At 47.8% G+C, this 23,639-nt stretch overlaps 2 protein-coding genes across 2 annotated transcripts; one reads left to right on the forward strand and one right to left on the reverse strand.

The window, feature by feature from the left end:
* Window positions 1-15,454: 15,454 nt before the first annotated feature.
* Window positions 15,455-16,150, forward strand: LOC101294452 (F-box protein CPR30-like). Its single transcript, XM_004296014.1, has one exon. It carries the CDS (start codon window positions 15,455-15,457, stop codon window positions 16,148-16,150), a length of 696 nt encoding a protein of 231 aa, XP_004296062.1.
* A 399-nt stretch (window positions 16,151-16,549) lies between these two features.
* Window positions 16,550-19,838, reverse strand: LOC101291997 (ABSCISIC ACID-INSENSITIVE 5-like protein 7-like). The gene is made up of 4 exons (XM_004294751.1): window positions 18,370-19,838; window positions 17,301-17,372; window positions 17,191-17,220; window positions 16,550-16,970 (listed from the first exon to the last, which is right to left on the reverse strand). The coding sequence occupies exons 1-4, from the start codon at window positions 19,489-19,491 to the stop codon at window positions 16,896-16,898; spliced, it is 1,299 nt and encodes a 432-aa protein (XP_004294799.1). The 5' UTR covers window positions 19,492-19,838; the 3' UTR covers window positions 16,550-16,895.
* Window positions 19,839-23,639: the final 3,801 nt, after the last annotated feature.

Raw genomic sequence — 23,639 nt, forward strand, 5'->3', positions numbered from 1 at the left:
CGGCCTGTGCCGGAACTGGGCCCATTTCGCTGCTGCATGCGGGGTATGCTACTGACATCCTCGCTGCTGACGGGAATATCCGCCGCACTACAGATTGTGTTTGGTGGGAGAGCGTATCTTTCCGAAATGAAGAACACCATCCCGACTTGAAAGGAGAATTGTTCAGGAACTGGGACCAGGAGAGTGTCAATGATCCCGTGTTCCCCTTCGAGCACCGCGAAAGCGTCTGCTTCGCTGCTAAACCCTTCATCAGCACCCCATCCTGAGACCTCTATCATATTACAGGTGAATGATTCTGCCTGCTCTTCGTCCCGGTCTTCCTCTAGGTTAAGTCGAGGTTCTGAATGTGCCTCGTCGTCTTCTGAATTCTCGCGGAAACGCTGGGCCATTTGTTGGGCGAGGTTAGGACTGGAGGGCGCCTGTGCGGCTATTGGTGGCTCTTGAGCCTCGGGTTGCCGCGGACGCCATACTGACTTGGTTGAAGGCTGGTGGTCCTTGGCTGGTTGTTTGTCTGTTGCCAGAGGAGCCTTATCGAAACCTGCATTGTAGAGTGGCCACGCGTAAAATAAACAAGGGGCGAGGAAAGGAATGTGGCTCAAAGTAGGGCTGGCTCCACGCGAGCTGGAGTTTTGCAAGGATTCCGATACCCCGCGGGATTCGGTGTCCTCGCGGGATCCTTTGTTCCAGTTCGTGTAGGATTCTACAATACATGGCGAGGTAGAGTTGGAAATGGACTGTAGTACTCCGCGGGATAGGATCGCTTAGTGTTCGAGTTCGCGTACGACGCTACAGTGAGATGATGCGGGGCGGTGAGCGAGACCTAGGCGAGGTCTGTTCTGGACACGTGTTGCACGGATCGCGCGGCTCGCGAGCTGGTCGTATCCTTGTGAAATTCTAATTGCTGAGTCCGAATGGGTTGTGACTAGGTCTCTGCGAATTGCTTGCGGGTCGTTATATAAGGGAGTTTGACACAACAACAAGGACACACAATCAATCATACAAAAACAAGTACAAATCCTCGAGCATCCTCGAAACCCTAAGTTCTAAGTGCACTTCGCCTTAGTTCTCAAACCCCTCCATGATTCGCCTTTCTCCCTATTTGTTGTTCTGCTCGCTCTAACAGTGAGTATCGATTCACAAGTGACAAGAAGTTTTACTCGTAATCCCTCGTCCGCGAGGTGGCACCGGTAACCCCCTCTTCGCTTGTTTAGAAGTCTAGCCGCAGCTCATTCCTTTCCTCGCCCGCGAGGTGGCACGCCCCGCAATCTCCTTCTCTTTACTTTTGAGTCACCGGAGTTCCAACTCTGCCCCTGCTGAGACGCGTGGCCAAAACATTGGCACGCCCAGTGGGACCGGGAGTATAACATTCTCGTCATCATTGGGAAATCAGGCGGATCCCCATACGGGAGACCCTCGGTTTCTTGTTTGAAACATAAATCTTCACAATACAAGCCCCATAACAGCGCGGCTTGTCGATCTCTCACCCAAGAAGAAGTTCTCGCTCGGTTTGGCACACCCGACTATAGCGGAACCATAATGACAGGTTCACGACCAACCCAAGACGCAGGACCTACTCTGCCAGCGGACGAAGTCCGCCAGATGTTTGGGGAACTGAAGAATAATCTCGACTCACTCAGCTCGAAAGTCGACACCACCCAGCAAAGCGTCAAAGACCACTCTGAACAGGTCACTAAGGACAAAACTATCTGGCTCGCTAACCAAGAAAACCTTTCTAGGCTCAGCGAGGAGTTTAATTACGTTGCTGGTCAAGTCAGGGAGGACAAAGACTTGGTGGAAGGTTCCCTTCAAAGGATCCAGAAAGAATTGGATCAGAGCAAGGTGACTTTCACCAAAACCCTGCAGCTTACCCGCGCAACCGTGGATGAGCAGACCCGTCGCTTGGACGAACACGACACCAAGCTACAGCAACAGCAGGACGCTTCTTTCTTTGGAAGCAAGAACAGCATGGAAAAGCTTGAGGACTACAAAGAGCGACATGATAATCTGAGCATAAGGGTCTTGCAAGTGGAAGACTGGATACGGGCTCAGACACTAAAAAATCATGCCTTGAACTTAGCTAGTTCAAGTGCAACTGAGGGCTCAAGGTACATTCCACCTAATGAACGCCCTAGAGGAAATCCGAAGGTCGGGGCCCAGAAGACTCCCCAATTCACATTGGGGGCCAGTTCGTCAAAGACGCCAACCCTTCTACCCACGCCAGGCAGCCCTAGAGTCACACTCAGGGGCGCCGGTGTCTTCCCATCTTAAGGGATCGGGACACCAGATGACCCAGTTATAGCTTATTCCAGTTCGACCCCTAAGAACGTCGTGCAGGCCCCTAGCCTCTCTGCATGGCACGGCCACGATCAGGGGGCAAAATCCACACCAGTAACGGTAGCCGACTGGCGCCAGCTCATCTCGAGCATAGTCAAGGAGCAAACCGGAAAAGGTGATGCTAGCTTGCATTATCGTGACCCCTATCCAGATAGCGTGGCGCAATATCCTTTCCCTCATGGATTTAAGAATATTGTCTTCACCACTTTCTCCGGAGAGACAAGAGAAGATGCAGCAACACATATGGTTCGTTTCAAAGTCCAATGCGGCCAATACGGGAATGATGATATGCTCAAACTCAAGCTTTTTGGGACGTCTCTATCCGGAGCTGCTTTTACCTGGTACTCCAGATTGAAGTCTGGGTCAATAGCTGACTGGCCCACTATGGAGAAACTTTTCCGGGAGACATACGGCACAATTGAACCTGAAGTCGGCCTCGATTCCCTCACACAGATGAGCCAGCAAAGCATGGAGTCTGGAGTTTCTTTCCTCCAGCGTTTCAAGATCCAGCAAGCCAAATGTGATTACCTGCTACCTGAGCAAAAAGCCGTTAAGTTGGCTATCAGAGGCCTGGAGCACCGCCAGCGGTTAAAGCATCACGGAGAGCGCTTTACTTCCATGGGCGACCTGATTAACAAGGTCGGTAGCTACGAGCTAATCTTGAACGAGTTGGATGACAAAGCAAATGCCTCCAAAGGAACTTACATACCAGGGAAGAATCGGACAGTGGGGACATTAAGTCTGCAGGCCCCTACGTATGATTCCTATTATCAAAGGTCTGAGGAAACTCGCTCGGATCAGGAACATGAAGATATTGGCGCGGTAGAACTGACTGGCAAACCATTGGCTCACAAATTGAAAAACCTGAAGATAACGCGCGAGCCAATCACCATCCAGTCCTTTGCATGGACCAAGCCAGAGTACGAGTCATACACCTATGATGCTAAGAACGCCCATCTGGTCCTTAATGACCTCATCGAGGCAAGATACGTGCGCTTGGATCACAAGATACCGCCCAAGGAAGAGCTAAATGACAAGAAGTACCGCGCCTTCCACAATGTTTACAATCATGACACCAAAGATTGTGTCAAGCTTCGAGACCAGCTGCAGACATGGCTGAACTCAGGCGAGCTAAAGATGAAAACACCGGGTAGTACGGCCTCATTGGTTGATATAGACCATTTCCCGCCTGTAGTTGGCATGGTCGAGGTAAACTGGGCCGATCAGACCGAGGACGAAGATTGACGCCGGGCACCAAAACGGGGCCGCGAGGAAGGTGACGATGGTGCCCGCCGGCCACCTCGCCAATACACCTACAACGAAGATCTTGCACATGAGGTTTTAGACGATCTCATTGATGACGGGCTCGTCACAGTGGCCAATTCCTTGCCATACATAGAATATAAGGAGGGGCGCATTCACTGCAAGTTTCATAATAGCTGGGGGCACAGAACCTGCGAATGCCAGCAACTCAGAGACCAGGTTCAAGACTGGCTCGACCTCAGGTATATTCGCTTTAAGAATAAGGGCGACTTCATGATCGCAACGGCTGACTTCGCTTGGCCTCGAGTCGGCCAACGAAGAATCACATTAGACTTGTCGCCAAATGCAGGTTTGCATGAACCGCCGGGCCGAAATCGCAAACGGCCGGCGAATAACTATACTGTCCCGAATAACCAGCAAGGGAAAGCAGACGACCCAGCTCGACAGTTGGTCGCTGAGCTCGAAACGGACCGCCCCTCCCGCAAAGATAAGGGCAAAGCAGTCATGAGGGACGATGGACCGTTCCCCGTTGAAGATCCCCAGCCTATGAGTCCCAGGACTCGAGAAGAGCTGGAAAGGAGGATAGAACGTCTCGAGACGTTCGTCTATACACATTGGGCAGAGACGGTACCTGCATCCCCTGCCACAAGTGAGATGGACATGTCAGACTCCAGCGGTGAACGTCACAACCACGAGGCCTCGAGCCCTCGTAAAGGCGTCCTAACCGACCCCTATATTCCCCCGACATCCAAATCAGCGATCAAGGATGGGGTCTGGTACACACAGCAAGGGGGCAAGGCAGTTACCATCAGCAGGTCTAAAAAGCGAAAGCTCCAAAAGCGATACGGTAGTATCCTACGTGCCTTACGGGCTGTCGAAGAGGGCGCTGCACGCCCCTCACAGCTCGCACAGACGCCTGAGCGGATGTGGAGGGAAGCAGAGGGTTTGCGTGCATTCTTTCAAATGCCGCCTGTCCCACCCCCAAGGATTTGCGAGCAGTTCAGCAACGAGCCGGCACCCAAAGCAAACGTCTTTTGCCGACTCACGGTTCCACCAAAGCAGGATCCACAACCTTCCAGGTGCAGGCCATCACCAGAACCTGAAAGAAGAAGGGATCCATAACCTTCCAGGCGCAGGCCATCACCAGAACCTGAAAGAAGAAGGGATCCACAACTTGCTAGGCCTAAACCGTCACCAGAGCCTGAAAAGAGAAGGGATCAACAAGCTCCCAGGCACAGGCCGTCACCGGAACCCGAGCGGAGAAGGGCTCCGCCTACCGGTCCTAGGCGTAAGTTGTTCACGACTCTGGATCCAGAGTCCAAACGCGAGCCGTCTCAGCCCTCACTGCAACGGGAACGTCAAAATCCGGAGGCCAATATCAGAAGGGAGCCACCACCACCACCACCACACCAGCCTCGGGCACGGTCTACCCCGGAGCCCGAGACTCAGATGGTTCCCCGAATATCCGCCCTACAACGGTTGAAAAAAGAAGACAACGATAAGGCTCCTCTGGCAACAGACAAACAACCAGCCAAGGACCACCAGCCTTCAACCAAGTCAGTATGGCGTCCGCGGCAACCCGAGGCTCAAGAGCCACCAATAGCCGCACAGGCGCCCTCCAGTCCTAACCTCGCCCAACAAATGGCCCAGCGTTTCCGCGAGAATTCAGAAGACGACGAGGCACATTCAGAACCTCGACTTAACCTAGAGGAAGACCGGGACGAAGAGCAGGCAGAATCATTCACCTGTAATATGATAGAGGTCTCAGGATGGGTGCTGATGAAGGGTTTAGCAGCGAAGCAGACGCTTTCGCGGTGCTCGAGGGGAACACGGGGATCATTGGACACTCCCCTGGTCCCAGTTCCTGAACAATTCTCCTTTCAGTCGGGATGGTGTTCTTCATTTCGGAAAGATACGCTCTCCCACCAAACACAATCTGCAGTGCGGCGGATATTCCCGTCAGCAGCGAGGATGTCAGTAGCATACCCCCGCCATGCAGCAGCGAAATGGGCCCAGTTCCGGCACAGGCCGACGACGCCCCACAGGTGGAAATTACGAGCAGCATGAAACATAAGCAAACTCTAACCTTCTCCACACCAACTTTGGACATGGCCACTCACATGCGGCCACTGTATATCACGGCCGAAGTCGAGGGAAAAATGATCAACAAGGTCATGGTTGACACCGGTGCCGCGGTCAATGTTGTCACAACCCGTACCATGAGACTCCTAGACATCCCGCGCTCGATGATCTAAACCACGTCCTTAACAGTCAAGAACTTCACCGGGCAAGTGTCCAGAACCCTAGGCTTGCTATTCCTACGGGTCAAGGTCGGGCCGGCATCACGGGTTTACACCTTTTTCGTCGCCGAATGCGCTTCCTCTTACAGCATGATTCTTGGCCGAGATTAGATCCACAGAAGTTTTTGCGTGCCTTCCTCCATGCACCAAGAACTCATGATTTGGGACGCCGAGAACCGTGAAGCAGTCATCATCAAAGCCGACCCGCGGCCATTCTCTATCTCTGCCAACTTCAACGATGCCCGATATTATACTACAGACTTGGGTCCGTTGGATGTTCAAGGCGTCGATAACAAGGGTCGCCCATATGGAATAACGGCCTCCAATCTCACGCGATGGGGACTTACCCAGGCGAAGGACGATTTGCAACGTCCTCACACCATCGCTAATCACACACCCCGTTCTGATGAATAGTGCCTTCTCAGAGGAGGCACGCGAGGCTGGCGAGTCCCTGTGCGAAAGACTCCTTTCGTACTGGGCAAAACGCGAAGCCTACGACAAGGTTGCGACTATGGAATATGTAGATGAAGTGGTGGATTATTCCGATACCAAGGAGGAAGTTATTCACTTAGCTCCCGCCGCCTTGGACGACACACCACCTCAAGTCCGCGACCCCATTTCACAAGTTGACGTAGGGACTGCAGAAAAGCCCTTACTTATTTCTATCAGTGCTAAGTTGGCGGAGGACGAAAAGGAAACCCTTCTTGCCCTGTTATGCGAGTACAGGGATTGCTTCGTCGACAAATACGAAGACATGCCCGGCTTGTCCCCGGACTTGGTCTGCCACCGGTTACCAACTTATCCGGACCGACGTCCAGTACGGCAGGACGGCCGATTCATGCGAACTGAGACTCAGATTGTAGTCAAGGAAGAAATCGAAAGCATGCACCGATCGGGCATCATTCGCGTGACAAAGTATAACGAGTGGCTGTCCAATATTGTCCCCGTCCACAAGAAAAATGGCAAGATGCGCGTCTGTGTTGATTACCGCGACCTAAACAACGCAACACTGAAGGATATATACCCCATGCATGTGGCTGACCTACTCATTGATGCCGCCGCGGGGCATGAGGTGTTATCCTTTATGGATGGAACGGCCGGATACCATCAGATTCCCGTCGCTGAGGAAGATCGACACAAGACCGCTTTCCGCTGCTCTGGTTTTGCCGGCGCGTTCGAGTACGTTGTCATACCTTTCGGACTTAAAAACGCGGGGGCAACGTACCAGCGCGCCATGAACCTCATCTTTCATGACATCTTGGGGAAGTTGATCGAAGTATACATCGACGATGTGGTAGTCAAAACCAAAACACGGGCAACCCACGTTGAAGACCTACGGCAGGTGTTTACACGGATGCGCCGACATAACCTGAAGATGAACCCCGCCAAGTGTGTTTTCTTCGCGGAGGCTGGCGATTTCCTTGGTTTCCTAGTGCATCAAAGAGGCATCGAAATACCAAAGGACAAGGCACAGGCGGTAATCACCGCTTCACCCCCCAACACAAAGAAGGAGCTTCAACAGCTGCTTGGGCGAATCAACTTTCTCCGCCGTTTCATATCCAACGCGGCAGGGAAGGTCCAGCCTTTTTCACCCCTCCTCAAGCTCCAGGGGGCAACCGAGTTCGTCTGGGAACCACAACATCAACAGGCCTTCGATCGAATCAAGGACTACCTTACGAACCCACCAGTCCTGATCTCACCTCGCGACGGTACCCCGCTTAAACTTTATATCGCCGCTGCCGACTTGTCCATCGGCGGACTCCTGGCCCAAGATGATGTGAACGGGGTAGAACATGCTGTCTATTACCTTAGCAAGGTGTTAACGGAGTGTGAGACACGATACTCACCTATGGAGAAGTTGTGTCTTGCCCTATATTTTGTAGGGTGCAAGCTGCGCCATTACATGCTTGCCTTTACCACGGTTGTGATCGCTCAATCCGACCTGATCAAATACATGCTCTCTCGCCCTATCTTGCAGGGACGCATCGGCAAGTGGATCTTAGCCATGTCCGAATTCTCGTTGTAATATGTTCCGCAAAAGGCCGTAAAAGGACAGGCAATAGCAGACTTTCTCGCTCATCACCCACCCTCAGAGCTCACGGCGTTTCGCGAGTTGGAATTCGCTACCGTGACACTCGCTCCATGGACCCTGTACTTTGATGGTTCGCGGACTGACACCGCAGCCGAAGCTGGGATAGCCATAGCCAATCCCGCCGGAGATCGCTTCTCCTACTCGTTCCAGCTCGATTTCAAATGCACCAACAACCAGGCTGAGTACGAGGCGTTGATCATCGGCCTAGAAATTTTGTTGGATTTAGGAGTCCGCGAGGTTCAGATCTTTGGCGATTCTTTGTTGGTCGTTAACTAGCTGGTGGAAAAGTTTAAGTGCTTAAGCTCGTCAATTGAGCCATACCTGCGCAAGGCATTTGAGGTGTTGGATCGATTAGACAACGTCTACATCGAGCACATACCACGCGAGTTCAATTTCGCCGCCAACAAGCTCGCCCAAGTAGCATCCGGTCTCAGCCTGCGCGACGGCGTACGCGAACGTTTGCTCAAAGTCGAACGCCGTACGCTTCCCTCTTTCATCGCTAGGGGGCAATTTCAGGCCAACACCCCCGAAGTTGCGGCCTTGGACCCTATCGATGAGGATTGGCGGCTACCATTTATCGCCTACCTCCAGAACCCCAACGACGCCGCTCACTCCAGGCAAATACGTTTCCTCGCCTTAAACTTTGTTTTACGCAATGGCGAACTCCGGCGGCGTGGGGAAGACGGAAATGATTTCCGCTGCGTGTATGGGAACGAAGCTAAACGTATCATGCGCGACGTCCATTGTGAGGTTTGCGGCTCGCACCAGGCCGGGCCAAAAATGCGATGGTTGATCCGTCGCCATGGGTACTACTGGCCAACCATTCTGAAAGACTGTATTGCCTTCGCCAGAGGGTGCCAAGACTGCCAGGCTCACGGACCAGTGCAACACATTCCCAACATCCCGTTACAGCCTATCATTAAACCTTGGCCGGGTCGCGGTTGGGCGATAGATTTCGTTGGCATCATTTATCCCCATTCTTCTGAGCAGCATAAGTTCATTATCGTCGCCACCGATTTCTTTACCAAATGGGTCGAGGCCGAACCACTCAAGGTTGCCTCCGCCAACTCGGTTCGCAACTTTATTTTCCGCAATATCATCTCCCGCTTTGGTATCCCGGAGTGCATCGTTACGGACAGGGGGGCAGCTTTCATGGCTGATTCAATTGTTAAGTATTTAAACGACTACGGAATCAAGCTTCTCCACTCTACGCCATATTATGCACAGTCCAACGGCCAGGCGGAGGCTAGTAATAAGGTCATCCTTGGCATCCTCCGCAAGATGTTGGAGTTGAACCCGCGTGTCTGGCATGAGGAACTCTACCACACCTTGTGGGCTTACCGCACTTCAAAGCGCGGCCCGACGGATACCACCCCGTACGCTCTCATGTACGGTCATGATGCCGTCCTTCCCCTTGAGATCAATATCGCTTCACTCCGCGTTCAGGAACAGTATCAACTACTTGGCGAGGATTACGTCCAAGCCATGTGGCAGGAGCTTGAAGACCTTGACGAGCACCGCGTCACCGCTTTCAACAATCTCGTCCTCGAGAAACAACGCATCGCACGTTCGTATGATAAGGTCACGCGCGGACGGAGCTATGCTGAGGGCTAGAAAGTGTGGCGCGCGGTACTCCCACTTGGGGAAAAAACTGACGGTCGGGGCAAGTGGTCCGCTTGATGGGAAGGCCCCTTTATTATTCATCGTATACTTCCCAAGGGGGCATACCACCTGCGCGATTTGGACGGTACCATTCATCGCAATCCTATTAATGGCCGCTTCCTCAAGCGCCACATTGCAGGAGTTTGGGAACGCGAGGATCCTCCACCTCCCCCAGGCCCCGTCGCCACTGTCAATAGTGCTACGCGCCATCGCATTCTCGCTCCCCTGCCTAACACTAGGGGGCAACCCGGGATAGAAGACTGACACAGTACGTTTAACATACTAGCCTAAAAAGGCCAGTATAAGATTGGGGCCTATTCCAGAGGCCCTAAATAAGGATAACTCTATTTTTCTTCATTTTCCGTAAACGTGCAAAGTCTAAACGCAAAGGCCAGTACAAGATTGAGGCCTATTCCAGAGGCCCTAAAAAAAACAATAAATTCATTTATTTTGCCTTTCTGGCGTTGTTTCAATACAAGTTTTGAACATCGGCTTTGCGGCCGAAACAACTACATTTGACAGAAAGGGTGAAATCAGACTATGTTTACAAACAAAGGCATAGATCTGCAGATATTGGAAGCCTCAACCCGCATATCTTGCAGGGTTGAAGAAGAGACTGCCGCCGCATCCTTCGTTTAAAGTTGGCAAACGTCCCGCTTCTTTAGACCAGCACGAGCCTTGACACTGGCCCGGACCTAAGACAAATTGTTGGGAAGCTAGAGGTCCACTGGACTAGGGTCCCTCATGCTACCGGTCATGCCTGGAAGGTGCTTGAAAGGCACTGACCAGAACCTGAAGCGCAAGCAGATGCGGAGCCTCGAGAGCCTCACGTTTGGACAGAACAGCCGGTGCAAGACAGAAGGTACCCAACCATTATTTCGTCCAAACAAAGGCTTGACCTGAGAGTAGTTTTTTAGAATCACTCCCGGCCTGAGAGTAGATTTTCAGAATCAGAAAGAACGAAGAGTGAAAATGTGAGGTGGGGGCTTTGTTTTAAGCAGGGACAAGAGGATGAACAGAAGGGTATAAGAGCTCATGGCAAGGGGGCAAAGACTTAACTGGTACTTCGCCCCGGCCAAGCGTTTCTTTTTATAGGCGAAAAGGGTGATTTTCCTTTCAACAGATGTCCTTCATGTAGCGATTTGCTCCGAGATATGAGCTTTGGAGATAAGGTCGGACGCGTTGTTCCATAATGACTACCCGCATTCCAAGCGAGTAGTTGCATTGGAAACCCCTACCAAATCTTGGAAGAAGATTTTTTCCTGGGAATGCAGTTCTTACACAAGAGTTGACAAGAGCGGGAAAGATTTGATTTAATAATAATATTATAAAGGTTCATACAAAGGGGGCAAAGCGCTGATCGGGCCTAAACCCGCCTAGAAGCCCTATACAAATCTATGAGAAGGCCTTCTAAGGCCAACTCTTCAACATCTGCTTGGGCTTGGGCTTCGTCGGCAGCAGCAGCAGCCGAGTCCAAAGCTTCCTGGGTCTCTTCCGCGGCCTGCACACGGGTTTCTGCCTCTTTAGCTCGGGCCAAGTTCTGGCGAGCTTGAGCAAGCTGAGCTTGCAGCTCCGGTATCTGAACCTCTAGGGCCTCCACTTGCCGAGCATAGACAGTGCATGGGTTCTCTGACGATGCCTCAGGGATTTCAGCGTCATCAAGCTCGGCTAAAAGGGGCTGCCATCTGATCGTCTAAGGCTTGACAGACTTTCTCGTGAGCAGCCGACTGGGCACCGACATCTTGAACTCGGCAAGCCTGCAGCTCGACAGCGTCGGTGAGTTCCAACACATGGTCTAGAGCAGGGTTGCTCCCAGCGAGGTGCCGAATCAGAGCTTCATGGGCCTCGCGGGCGCGCCTCACCAAGTCGAATACGTTCATGTGGGGACCTTGGCGCAGTAGCCCGTGAAAGAAAGCCCGGGCTAGGCGAATGGGCTCTGGATCGGCAGGCGGGGTAATCCGGGCCCGAAGACGAGCGGTCCGGGTAGCCAAAGAAGAAGCCGCCTCGCCAGATGTTCTCGTTGGGGCCGGAGTGGTTGGTTCAACCTCTGCAACTGCCTCAATCTCTGGAACGGGCAGTGGGACCTCAAACCGAGTAGGGACTGTCGGTTCTTCGGTGGTCTGGGCCGCTGAGTCTGGTTGCAAAGGAGAGGGCTCAAGCACCGGTTTAAGGTCCTTTGGCGGAACCGCCGAGGGGGCTGCAAAATCAGAAAGCCGGGTGGTCTGGCCGAGATCTTCATCTTGAGCAAGAGCCGAGATAGGCTCTGGAGGCGGGCCAGTTTCGCCTAGAGCGTCGGTTGGAGAAGGGGGTCGCAAGGCGACTTCCTCAGTAACCATGGTTTGATCTCCGACGATTGGTTCCGGGGTTGGGACTTCAACTATTGTTGTTGCTCCTTCAATGACAGCGAGGCGAGGTCGGATGCGGCGGCGAACCTGTCAAATACAAAGTTAGCAAATCGTTTGTTGGCTTTAATGAGTTTGGTTCGAAGAAAGGTCGCTTACCAAAGCGTGCTCTTGCCGATATCGTTCATCCTCTAGCATCTCTTCTTCGTCCTCGACAGGGCGTTTCGGCCAGCCTTCGCCGCTCGTTGGCCGGGGAATAACGGGAGCAGTCTCACCGTCATGGTCCGCCGCGGGCTCCTCTTGAGTAGGTGTTTTCCCTTTGTCTCCGGCACCCTCAGGTCTTCTGACCGATCTCCGACGGGGTGCAGACTGTAAAGGTAGACAGGAGAGTTAGGAGGAAGCATTTTGTTGAAGTGGTAAAGGCGGTATGGAATTTACATAGTTGGTGGTTTACCTCGGGTGCGGGATCGCGTTCTCGAATGACGATCCCGGTCGAGCGATGAGTAGCGGGAACTGGTGGGAGCGCAGGCCTAGACCCTGTCGCAGCCTTTGAACCGCTTTCTTCACGGTCGCGCTGGGCATGAAGGATGACGCGGTCTGACTCGCCCAAAGTGTCGTATAGGGGATAAAAGATGGCAGCAAAAACAGCATCATCTGGGAACCCCCAATGGTTGTCGGACAAAGATCGCCACCAAGAGAGATAGGCGGGGTCAACACCCAGTGAAGGCTCAATCTCGAGCAAGTCAAGAGTGAGAGGGAAAATGTTCTGCAGCGGGGTGACCCGGTCGGACTCGCCAATCTTCCTCTAGGAGGTGTACTTGTTCACCGAATGGAAGAGTGGATAGGGGATCCCTTGAAAGAAGCCGAGTTGTCTGGCGAAGTGGTTGGGGGCATATAGCTCGAAGCCTTGTTCATCCTCGGCGAGCTGAAGGTCGCAGCATGAGGATGCTCTCATGAAGACGGTCTTGGCATCTGAGTTCGAATCAGAGCGCGGGAAGAAGCCCGTCGATAAGACTTCAGGGTGGCGCCGGCGAACCATCATGTCTATGGTGGGAGGCGGTTCTAGTTGGTTGTACAGGATGGAGAGGCTGGCGAAGAAGGACAGGGGAGTCCAGTTCGCAGCGTTCCTGCACACCGCGAAGCCAAGCAGTTGGTCCTCGGGCAGGAATTCCAGCGGGGCTCGCAGGAAGAGCGGGAAGTACAGCTGCGTCCATAAATCCAGGATCCACATAGGGCCAGCAGAGAGATGGAAGGGTCTTAGGGACAGCATGTGCAAGGTCCGGTAAAGCGCGCCCAGCACGGGTTGCCCTAGCCCTACTTCGATTCCATTGTAGAGTGCCTCGGCCAGCTTTGTCCATTTCTCTGTAGGTTTGTGAGCACTGCCACAGAATATGAATTTATCAAGCCAGTACTCAAGGAAAGCGATACCTTCTTCGTGTTGTTCTGCGTGGCCGATGTAGAACTTCCTCCATACTCCATACGAGCCTTTCAGGGCGCGGCGGGCCCCCAGGTTGCAGGAGTGCGTAAACTCGGTCGATGCAAAGTCGTCTGGCGCATATGGCTTTGCATGAATCGGCAGCCCGGTGATGGTGAGGATGTCCAGCAGAGAAATGCCCATTTGCCTGAAAGGAAAATCGAAAGTGTTGGTGGCACTGTTCCATAAGTAGGCCGCGGCAGCAATGGGTGCTCGATCAGCATGAGGAGGCAGTGAGAAGCTCAAGGCAATGGCTTCGTTGATGCCGGTTGCTTCCCAGATCGCTTGGTCGGTCTGGAGGCGAGCCGTGTACCATGCCCGGTCCTCCGCGGTGACGCTGGGCCATTCCCCGACCCGGATATTTGTATGAGAGTGGGCTTGGTGAAACCAGGAGGCGAAGTTTCCCGGTTCGCGACGCTGGGCAAGGATTGGTCGACGCACGGAGGCGGTATAGTGGTTCAGATCAGCGGCGGACGGAGGTTGCGAAGGGGTCGGACCGAGCAGGGCTGCCCCTGTTTCAAGGAAATAGATGGGTGTTCCTTGAGGAGGGTTGTTGGCAAAACGGCGAGCGAAGCCGGTCGACCAAGAGCTCGCCGCCGTGAGGTTAAGGTTTGGATCGTTAGCAGTTGGTTTGGGAGCCATTGTTTCTGGGCGGAGTGAGTCCGGTGGTGAAGTTCTATTGGTTGCAGAAGAAAGGGAAAAGTTTGGTTGGAAAGCGATGGTGAGATGTGGGGACCCGCATCGAGGTTTATAAAGGAGACGGACCGTAACGTCTTTTCAATCAGTAGCCGTAATGAGGAGACGCGATGACGACTGAAACGTCAGCACGTTTCAAATTTCAAACAGTCGCAATGATGAAGGGAGGCGATGATGCCGAAACGTCAGCACCTTTTTGAATTGCGAATTCCCGTAAATGGCTCATTTAGGCCTTTTCGCTTATCCGTTGCAAAATGGATTAAGCTCAAGACCTAGGGGGCAATGTTTGAGCCCAGTGGGTATTTTTGGTCCAAGACTTAGGGTACGTTTTGGATAACATTTGGGCCAATACCTGTGGCCCTTTTTTAATGCGAAGCCCACGAAGGATGGCGAAGTCTGGCTCCACGCGAGCTGGAGTTTTGCAAGGATTCTGATACCCCGCGGGATTCGGTGTCCTCGCGGGATCCTTTGTTCCAGTTCGTGTAGGATTCTACAGTACATGGCGAGGTAGAGTTGGAAATGGACTGTAGTACTCCGCGGGATAGGATCGCTTAGTGTTCGAGTTCGCGTACGACGCTACAGTGAGATGATGCGGAGCGGTGAGCGAGACCTAGGCGAGGTCTGTTCTGGACACGTGTTGCACGGATCGCGTGGCTCGCGAGCTGGTCGTATCCTTGTGGAATTCTAATTGCTGAGTCCGAATGGGTTATGACTAGGTCTCTGCAAATTGCTTGCGGGTCGTTATATAAGGGAGTTTGACACAACAACAAGGACACACAATCAATCATACAAAAACAAGTACAAATCCTCGAGCATCCTCGAAACCCTAAGTTCTAAGTGCACTTCGCCTTAGTTCTCAGACCCCTCCCTGATTCGCCTTTCTCCCTATTTGTTGCTCTGCTCGCTCTAACAGTGAGTATCGATTCACAAGTGACAAGAAGTTTTACTCGTAATCCCTCGTCCGCGAGGTGGCACCGGTAACCCCCTCTTCGCTTGTTTAGAAGTCTAGCCGCAGCGCATTTCTTTCTTCGCCCGCGAGGTGGCACGCCCCGCAATCTCCTTCTCTTTACTTTTGAGTCACCGGAATTCCGACTCTGCCCCTGCTGAGACGCGTGGCCAAAACACCCCTTTCTCCCATGATCACAGTTTTCTCGAGTTTTTAGGGGCATGCAATGGGCTGGTGGCTTCATGTGTCTTTCGTTCCTACGTACAAGAACGCTTGTTTATATGGAATCCATCCACCGGGTTCTTTAACGAATTACCCTTCCGAGGTCATATAGATGAGCAACTCATGTTTGGGTTCATGTTTGGGTTTGGGTATCTTTCCACCACCGATGAGTACAAAGTTGTGATGGGTGCGGAGATGTTTTCATCCAATAAGGGATCATGGAAGCGGATTCAAGTACCTCCCTGCAGCGTCGGGCAATCATGTGGTGTGTTTTCTAGTGGTGCATTGCATTGGCTACTCTATTCCTGTGATCAAAAGCAGCAAGTGCCAAATCTGTATGCTTTCGATTTGGAGAAAGAGGAATTTTGGATGATGAAGCTGCCAGATGCTCTTCAAACCCTGGGCCTTGTTAGGAGCAGTATTTCATACCAACTTGGTGTTACTCGTGAAGGGTGCTTGTATGTAATGGTCCAGAGTGAGGTGTGGGATTCTGGTAAATTGGCCTCTTTTTATGTGGTTGATTTTTGGGTCATGAGAGACTATGACAACAGTGATTCATGGACTAAATCATTGGGTGTAAAGATTTCCAATCAGCCTGCGCGGCGGGATTGGTTTTTATCGATTGAAGCAATTTCGGTTTCGGAAACTAGTGCATTTGTGAGGAATACATATGCAGCAGTAGAACAAGGGGAACTCATGTCGACCATTTATCATCGCAATGAAGAAAGCTCCCGTATGTATATTCTTGAGAATGGTGCACAAAGCATGGTTGTATACGAAGAGTCTTATCACGTTGTCTTAATCCAACACGAGGCCTGACATTTGGGATGAATGGTTCTTCGATTCTTCCTTGCATTGTGAGTCCTGTTTAGTCAACTACTCCACAATTCTGTTTTTGATTGTAGTCCATGTTTCTTATTTCCAATTGCAATCCAGTTTAGGGTAGGAGTATTATCACGGTATCAGTTGGTGTTTTAAGTTAGTTTTTTAGAGTCGAATGTGTTTTGGATGTAAAGTCTGAGACCACCAAAAGGAAAACACCTCATTTGTGGGTCATTTTGGTTCATCTTTTCTATTATGTCGAATGCTGGGAGAACTGCTTATTAAAAGCTCAACTGAAGACCAAAACAACTAAAACTTAAATCGGCCAGCTCCCACATTGACAGTAAGTAGAATCCATCATCTACCAACGCAAGTGTATAAAAGTAGCTTAGATTTCATGAACATGACTTTGATGCATATGAGAAAATGAGAAATAGAGCAAGAGTTTAAATACGGATGATACTGACCAGAGTTTACATGTGACTTCTCTTAATTATCCCCTATATTCCATCTGAATGCGAAGCAAGAGATCACACATACAAAAGTTTGATCCACAAGATGAGACTAACCATAGTCTTAATGTACAACTCACAACTCCGCTCCTATACATACAACTACTACCTAGTGTTTGAAGTATAAGATTGGATGCAGATAACAGATACAAACTCCAATCTCTGTACCTTACTAACTATGCTTGTAAACTTGAGCACTCATCTCATATCTGCAGTAAAACTCATCAAAATTACCAAGGGCCAGTCAATGTTCGTCTCAAGCACTGCCTTTTACCTCCCCATTCCCGATTCATTGTCTCCAAAATCTGTTAAATATTGAAGAAAAGGGATCGATCAGCGTACTGTGCAGTCAAAAGTTCATCTATATCATTAATTCATTATGCAGGTTACACTCCTCATTTACAAGAAACGTCTAGAAGAATATAGTTGTTTTTATTCACTGGCTATGCCAAAGCAAGAAGAAATAAGTCAAACAAAACAGAGGCAAGGCAGTAAAAAGTTCAAGATACATGAAGAATGATGTACCTGATCTTTCTGCATTTCCATAATTTCAGCCTACAACAACAAAGGTAAAGTCAGGGAGGGTTGGCTAAAACTAAAACAACCAGAGGAAAACCGAAAACCCAATACTATACCTGTTTTTTCTGCAACTCTTCATTCATTTCTTTAAGTTTTTGCACTTCTGCCTCTAGTTCCAAGGTGTAGGCCTGCAAGAAACCAAAAGAACAGGTTACAGTTAAGCATCTTGTGTTTTATTATACAAAAGTATGAATGAAGCAGAATGCCCACTAATTTTCAAAGCTGATTCAGGAATCATGTTCAAGTTCAAACAGATCCCAAAGACTGCCCCAATTTCACTCTCAAGAAAGTGTGTTCAAACTAAGAAGGGATATGATAAATTTTTTAATATTTTTACATACTGGATACATCGGCACTTCAGGAGCTGCACTACACATTAACGTCATTCTTCACTTTCATCATAAGATCAACAGTGGTTCATACACACACCAAAACATAGATAAATCACTGATAATATATGCAACTATGTGTTCCTGGCATTTGTTTTCCTCCCCACATGACATGGCTGTGTAAAGTAGACGTACAACCAGATATTTTCTATCAGTAAACAATAAAACCAAGGATCAGAGCAGCATGATTTGACATGATGCGATATTGCATCTAAACATGTTAATTCTGCTGCAAAGTGCTGCAGTAGCTGAGCTCCTATGTTCCTTTATGTGCACTGACTGTGCTCTTGTTATTCATCAGACAGATCTGTTTCAACACATTTAGGCATTCAGCTGACTTCTAAGACTACAAAGTGTTTTCACAGAAATTTTCAATTTCCAACTAAGGAAATAAGGGTTACAATTAACTGAGAACACTTAGGCTGGAGACCAAGACCACCATGGTCTCACACAAAGGTAACAATTCCAAATATATGTACAGAAAACGGTATGAAACTTTGCCGTACAAAATACAGTATCAACGTATGCATTTGTAAGGTGCAGCCCATATCTATGCTAAAAGCCTAAAAGCCTAAAACATAACACCAGTACACCACCATCCTAGACATCCAAATATGGGTGGCCCCTTGATTATCACATACAGAAAAGTGAATTCGATTTCAAAAGGCTAAGACCAACACATTGATACAGTAATCAACAGATAAAAAAATGCAAGGATGGGCAAAGTAGTGTGTACCTGTTTACGAGCTCGAGACCTCGCAGCAGATTCTCTGTTCTTTATCATTCTCCTTTGCCTTCTCTCAACTACTTTCTCCAAAGCTCCATTGGCTTTCCTTCCACGAGTGAACATGTAAGGAATCGGCGACAATGAAGATGTATCTGCACTGCTCTTAACAATCACATCTGGTGAAATCTTATTTACAGGAGATCTAGATGCAACTGTAACACCTCCAGCACCTAAACCACCCATTCCAATCCCTGCACCCGGAAACCCACCACCTTGAGAGAAAGCAGTATTCCTAGAAGGTTCCACAACGGCAGACATCGGTCCCCTACTTCTTGGGCTAGTTAGCTGAGCATTGCTTACCAAATGCATAGAAGGGGCAAAAGACAAAGTTGCAGGCTTGGGAAAGATTGGTTGCTGCTGCGGGGGAAGCTGGTGCGTTTGCTGCTGCGAAGTTCTCACTCCACCAACATTCAGTGCCAAATTAGGGGACTGATGAGGAACTGAATTATTGTTACTTTCTACTCGACTACCCAAAAGACCATTGTTTCGACTTGCCTGTTGGAAACCAGGAGCTAAGCCGGTATTGTTATTACTATGGCGAAACAATTCACCAAAGAATCCACTATTACTGGGCCTTGCCATTTCTTGAGCATCTTCTCGCACCACCCCTGCTCTCGCCAAAAACTCCTCCAAAGTCATCTCCCCCAAAGTCTGCTGTCTTTGTTCCTGTGGCAAATCCGAACCCACACCAACATTACCAAATTTAACATCACCACTCTCCCTATTCAATTCTTTCCAGACATCATCAACTGTCTTCTGACTAAGCGTCCGCGGCAAAGTCAATGAGCCTTGTCTCTGCAAATTCCCCACAGGGGCATTTCCCTCACCTGCCCCAGAAGTAGATGTAATTCCTTGAGTCTCTTCAGCACTCCATATATTCTTCAAAAGCTCATCCATGTTCATCGACCCGAAATCCTTCCCAAGTCCTCCCATAGTGTTCTGGAACTCATCAAACGTCAGGGAGTACACAGAAGTCTGCCGAGCCAGTGAGAAATTCCCACCTAGCTTCCCACCATTTACATCCCCATTTTGCACATCACCATAGTTCTTGAAGTTTATATTAGATCCCATCTTCTGGCAACTATAATATCAACAGCTGACTAGGCAAGCCCCCTATATATCCATCCAATTGAACAATAACAAATATAATTCTCAGTTTTCAATATCCAAACAAAATATCCACAAATAGCTAAAGTTGAGACAAAAACAGAAAATCTGAAACTCATAAATTCAGTGAACTCTCCTACACACACGTATCATAGGACACCATAAATGAACTTGGAGAATCATACAAAGACATCACTTTTCTCTAAAGCAGCCAAGTAATTGACAACAAACTACTACAACACTGGCTTTATTCAACCACCCAACAGAAACTTGCCACAACCTGAAACCCATAAATATCTCACTGAAGATTCTACTGCCAAAAAGCAAGTTTTAACTTATGAACAAGCAGGAATGTGCAAAATGTATCAGAACCAAACAACCTATGCATCTGTCCCATCATTTCAGATCAAAAATTCCAGATCAAAACTCCAGATACCCAAAAAAAAAAAAGTCAGCAACTTTTGATTCATCTTACATCTACACTCACAACCCGTTTCTCCAATTTCAATTCTTTTTCCACATAACCCATCAAAAACCCTAACCCTGTTTTGTCTCAGAACTCCACCACACCGAGAAATTTTTCCCCCTTTTTTTCTAAAGATCAAAACTTCACAACAGTGAAGCTCAAACAGACATGTATTATGATCTCAGATTTTTTTTTTTTCCTTGACCAAAAAGAATAAAAACCCAGGATAATTAGTGAAAAGGAAAATTATCAGGAAAAGACAAAACCCTAAAATTAGCTGAATTATAGAGAAAGAAAGAGAAGAGGCTTTATTTACCTTAATTTCCTTTTTTAGTTTTAATTTTTTTCCAGAAAAAGGAAAAAAATTAAGGTAAGTGAAGAGATTGGAGTGGTGAGTTTCTGTTTCTTCTGGGTGAACTCAGAACTGAGCTTTGGGTTTTGTCTGCTGCGATTTCTGGGGTTGACAAGTGTCTTGTGCCGCCTCGGCACGAGTCGCTATTTAAGGCTAAGATATCGGAATTTCCTGTTATTTTTTAATTGCTAAAGTTGGTGCTTCACCATCCAGCTCGCGCAACGTGGACCAATCGGGAGAGGTGTTCGTGATTTGATGTCTGGCCACTACGGGTGTGAAACGTGGGGGGATCTGGACCGTACTGGTGGGGCCCAGGTTCCGACAGGGTGAATTGGGAGATCTTTTGGGAGTAGGGAGTGTTTGGATCATGTGAGATTGTGAGAGAAACTGTGATATATATGGGTGATTGGCTTTTTTGAAAAGTCAAATGCCACAAGCACTTTTGAGACGGAAAGGAAGTTGGTCGTGCTTATCAAATTATCTTCGGTAAGTAAATTTAAAGGTTATCCCTAATGATTTTGACGGTGAGATTATCTCTTTGTTGATGCAATGTTGATTTGGATTAGGACCTTCATATTGTCCTAAAGTCATAAACACGGTGATAATTTGATGGATAACGGTTGGAGTTCACTAATCATAGAACGAAGGCGATACGAAACTTCTTTTATAGTTCATAACACCAATTTGGATTTTTCTAGTTGTACGCAACTTGAATGTGAAACCTAAAGGTTCTGTTGACTAAGCAAATGGATAATGTTATTTTTGGTAAACAATCTGGTCTTGTTAAAGATTTGAAGCACAATTTCATAAAACACTATCGAGTTCATGATAACTAGGTAACTAGATGCTTAAGCTGACCAAAGCAACTAAACACTAAGTAGGGTTTCCATGATTTTTAGTCATAACTCGATTAATATATTGTTTTGAATTAGTTTAGACGATCTCTTTTTTTGTTTTTACCATTTAAAGGTTTAGAGCTTGTCCATCGAGCCTAGTCCGACAGGAATGCATCAACCACACAAGGCCATACAACCATACAACCTAGGTACTTTTGACTCAAAGTAATCGATCTCGAGTAACACTAAAGCTAGCTTTGCATGATTGTTGGAGAGTGAAAAATAAACTTGCTTATTCTTATAGCGCACAGTGAAAATCCAATATAAAGGTTAGTCACGAACCACACGTACTTATCGTTGTTTGACATGGGTGTCATACCCAAGTTCCTCTTTGGTCACATTGTATGCTCGAAATGAACGATGAGTCTTGAAAAGATATGTCAGCTTTGGTCTATGAAATGTGACTAAAAAAACAAAAGTTTTCAATGTCGGAATTTGTGCATATATAAAATTAGTAGTGAAGTGCAATATTAAGGACGTGTGATAGTTAATGTCTCACATTAGGAAAGCGAGAAAATGATATAAACTTTGGCTTATTCCAATAGTTACGAGATGTTGTGAGTTAAAACGCATTTATGTGAGCCGTGTTAGAGACAAAACATAATCACACATATATAAGATTTTCCTAATTGTACAGACGTCCAACGCTTGATAGCTGGTTAAGTTTGACATTGATCAAAGTTGGAGCAAGTCACATACAACATTTGTTGTTGTTTAACAATTTTCAGTACGAAAACCAAACATTTTAAACCAAATTTTTCATGGTTGAAATAATTAATTAATTACTCAACTTTGAATCTCAATTGGCAGTTTGGCACCATCAATCTATCGACCATAAACACTAGTGTGTATAATTATCAACATACAACACAAGGAACCAAGGTACATTGATATAGAATAAAAACATCTTAGTTCTGCTTAACATCTTCTTTAAATTATAACTCTTATCATTTAGCCTAACATGATAATTTATTTGTAACTTTATCGTTAATTAATTTATAGACAAAAGTTTTACCGGAGACATTACATTATAGATTTGAGTTAGTTGTGAGCATGTGTAGTGTTCCACACAAGAGATGAATTATGAAGACCAAGATTTTGCCACGAGTTCATATCATATTGATCAACAATGTATATATGTAACAAAATGTGATCAGCAAAACTAAATCAAAGAAGATCAGACTCATCCGAGTAACGTTTTTAGAGTGGTTCACGTGGTTGGTGAACAGTTTCCAGAAAATGAAACCATTACATTAAAATATCTAAAAAAACAAAGTGTAGGCATCGTTAAAGCATGTGAGTAGAGTGGGGACCAGAGCTAATCCCAAACGATAAAAAAAAAAAGATCCAAAAAAGATGAAGATGCCGTTTTCCATGCTAAAATAGATTTATGAAGCGAGGGAGACACCCCGGTCTATAAAAATCAGATCTCTGATAGGTGACATTGTTGGTGGATGTGTAGGCGACACGTGTTGGAGCTACCATTCCTCTCCCTTTTTGAACACGGATTCCGCAAGTGTTCCTCCGTCATGGTGGACCCCGTGATGGAAGTCTCAACTCTCAAGAATGAGGCGAAAAGCCGGCCGCGGCGGGGCGGTGAATAGTCGCTTAAGAGTAGCGATGTTTTAATCTAATTTGTTACTCTAGCATTTACGGTGTTGGCATTTTACTGCCTTAGAGCGAGCAGCTCCATCTTTTGGTTTTGTGAAATTTGAAATCTGACCTCTGACATGGCATAGTCATTTTGGTTACAAATCCTCTCTAGTGGAATAGTCTTTTTTTAAATAGATTAGAGAGTAAAATAAATTATTTTTAGGTTGCAAAACAGTGTTTTAAAGATTAATTTTGGACAGTAAAAGAAAAAGAAGAGAGAGAGAAGGAGAGAGAAATAATCAATAAACAAACAAATGACAGTAGATCTCTCTTGTGTCAAATTTGACAGTAGAAGCTGAGAGGTCAACTATATGTCGGCAATTCCATTGGAGAAGGTTAGGGCAATCATTTCCTACCGTTAGACCTCCATGTGGAATTTGACAATTTCATTGGAGATGCTCTTAAGACTTCAAAAATTGGCCAAATTACTACCCAACATTTTCGATATACAAAGAGATATAAGTTAAGAGTAATCTCATCTAGAATTTTTTTTTTTACTCATCTAGAAAATTTGAGTGACAAAGTGAAGAGTAATCCATACAAACAATTGGAGAAAATGGAGTACATTTCTCTCGTCCATACCAAGCAAATGAATCGTCTTGCATATCTAAAGTTGGCGAAACTTGTATACTGCTGCTACAACATGAAGTTGTCACTATGTAATAGACAAACAATGATAGACCAAATAAATTAAAGAACAAAATACTGGTCAATCCTCTTATTTTTGAGGTTTCGACAGTATAAT

The sequence above is a fragment of the Fragaria vesca genome, linkage group LG3 (assembly GCF_000184155.1).
Source record: "Fragaria vesca subsp. vesca linkage group LG3, FraVesHawaii_1.0, whole genome shotgun sequence".
In the NCBI taxonomy this organism is placed as follows: Eukaryota; Viridiplantae; Streptophyta; class Magnoliopsida; order Rosales; family Rosaceae; genus Fragaria; species Fragaria vesca.

What these genes read in the sequence shown, in the direction of transcription:
- LOC101291997 (XM_004294751.1), bottom strand. Translation starts at nt 19,491, where the DNA reads ATGGGATCTAATATAAACTTCAAGAACTATGGTGATGTGCAAAATGGG. An exon ending in GGTCTCGAGCTCGTAAACAG is followed by an intron (nt 17,373 to 18,369) that starts GTACACACTACT and finishes GGTTTCTTGCAG; the next exon opens with GCCTACACCTTGGAACTAGA. An exon ending in TGGAAATGCAGAAAGATCAG is followed by an intron (nt 16,971 to 17,190) that starts GTACATCATTCT and finishes AATATTTAACAG; the next exon opens with ATTTTGGAGACAATGAATCG.
- LOC101294452 (XM_004296014.1), top strand. Translation starts at nt 15,455, where the DNA reads ATGTTTGGGTTCATGTTTGGGTTTGGGTATCTTTCCACCACCGATGAG.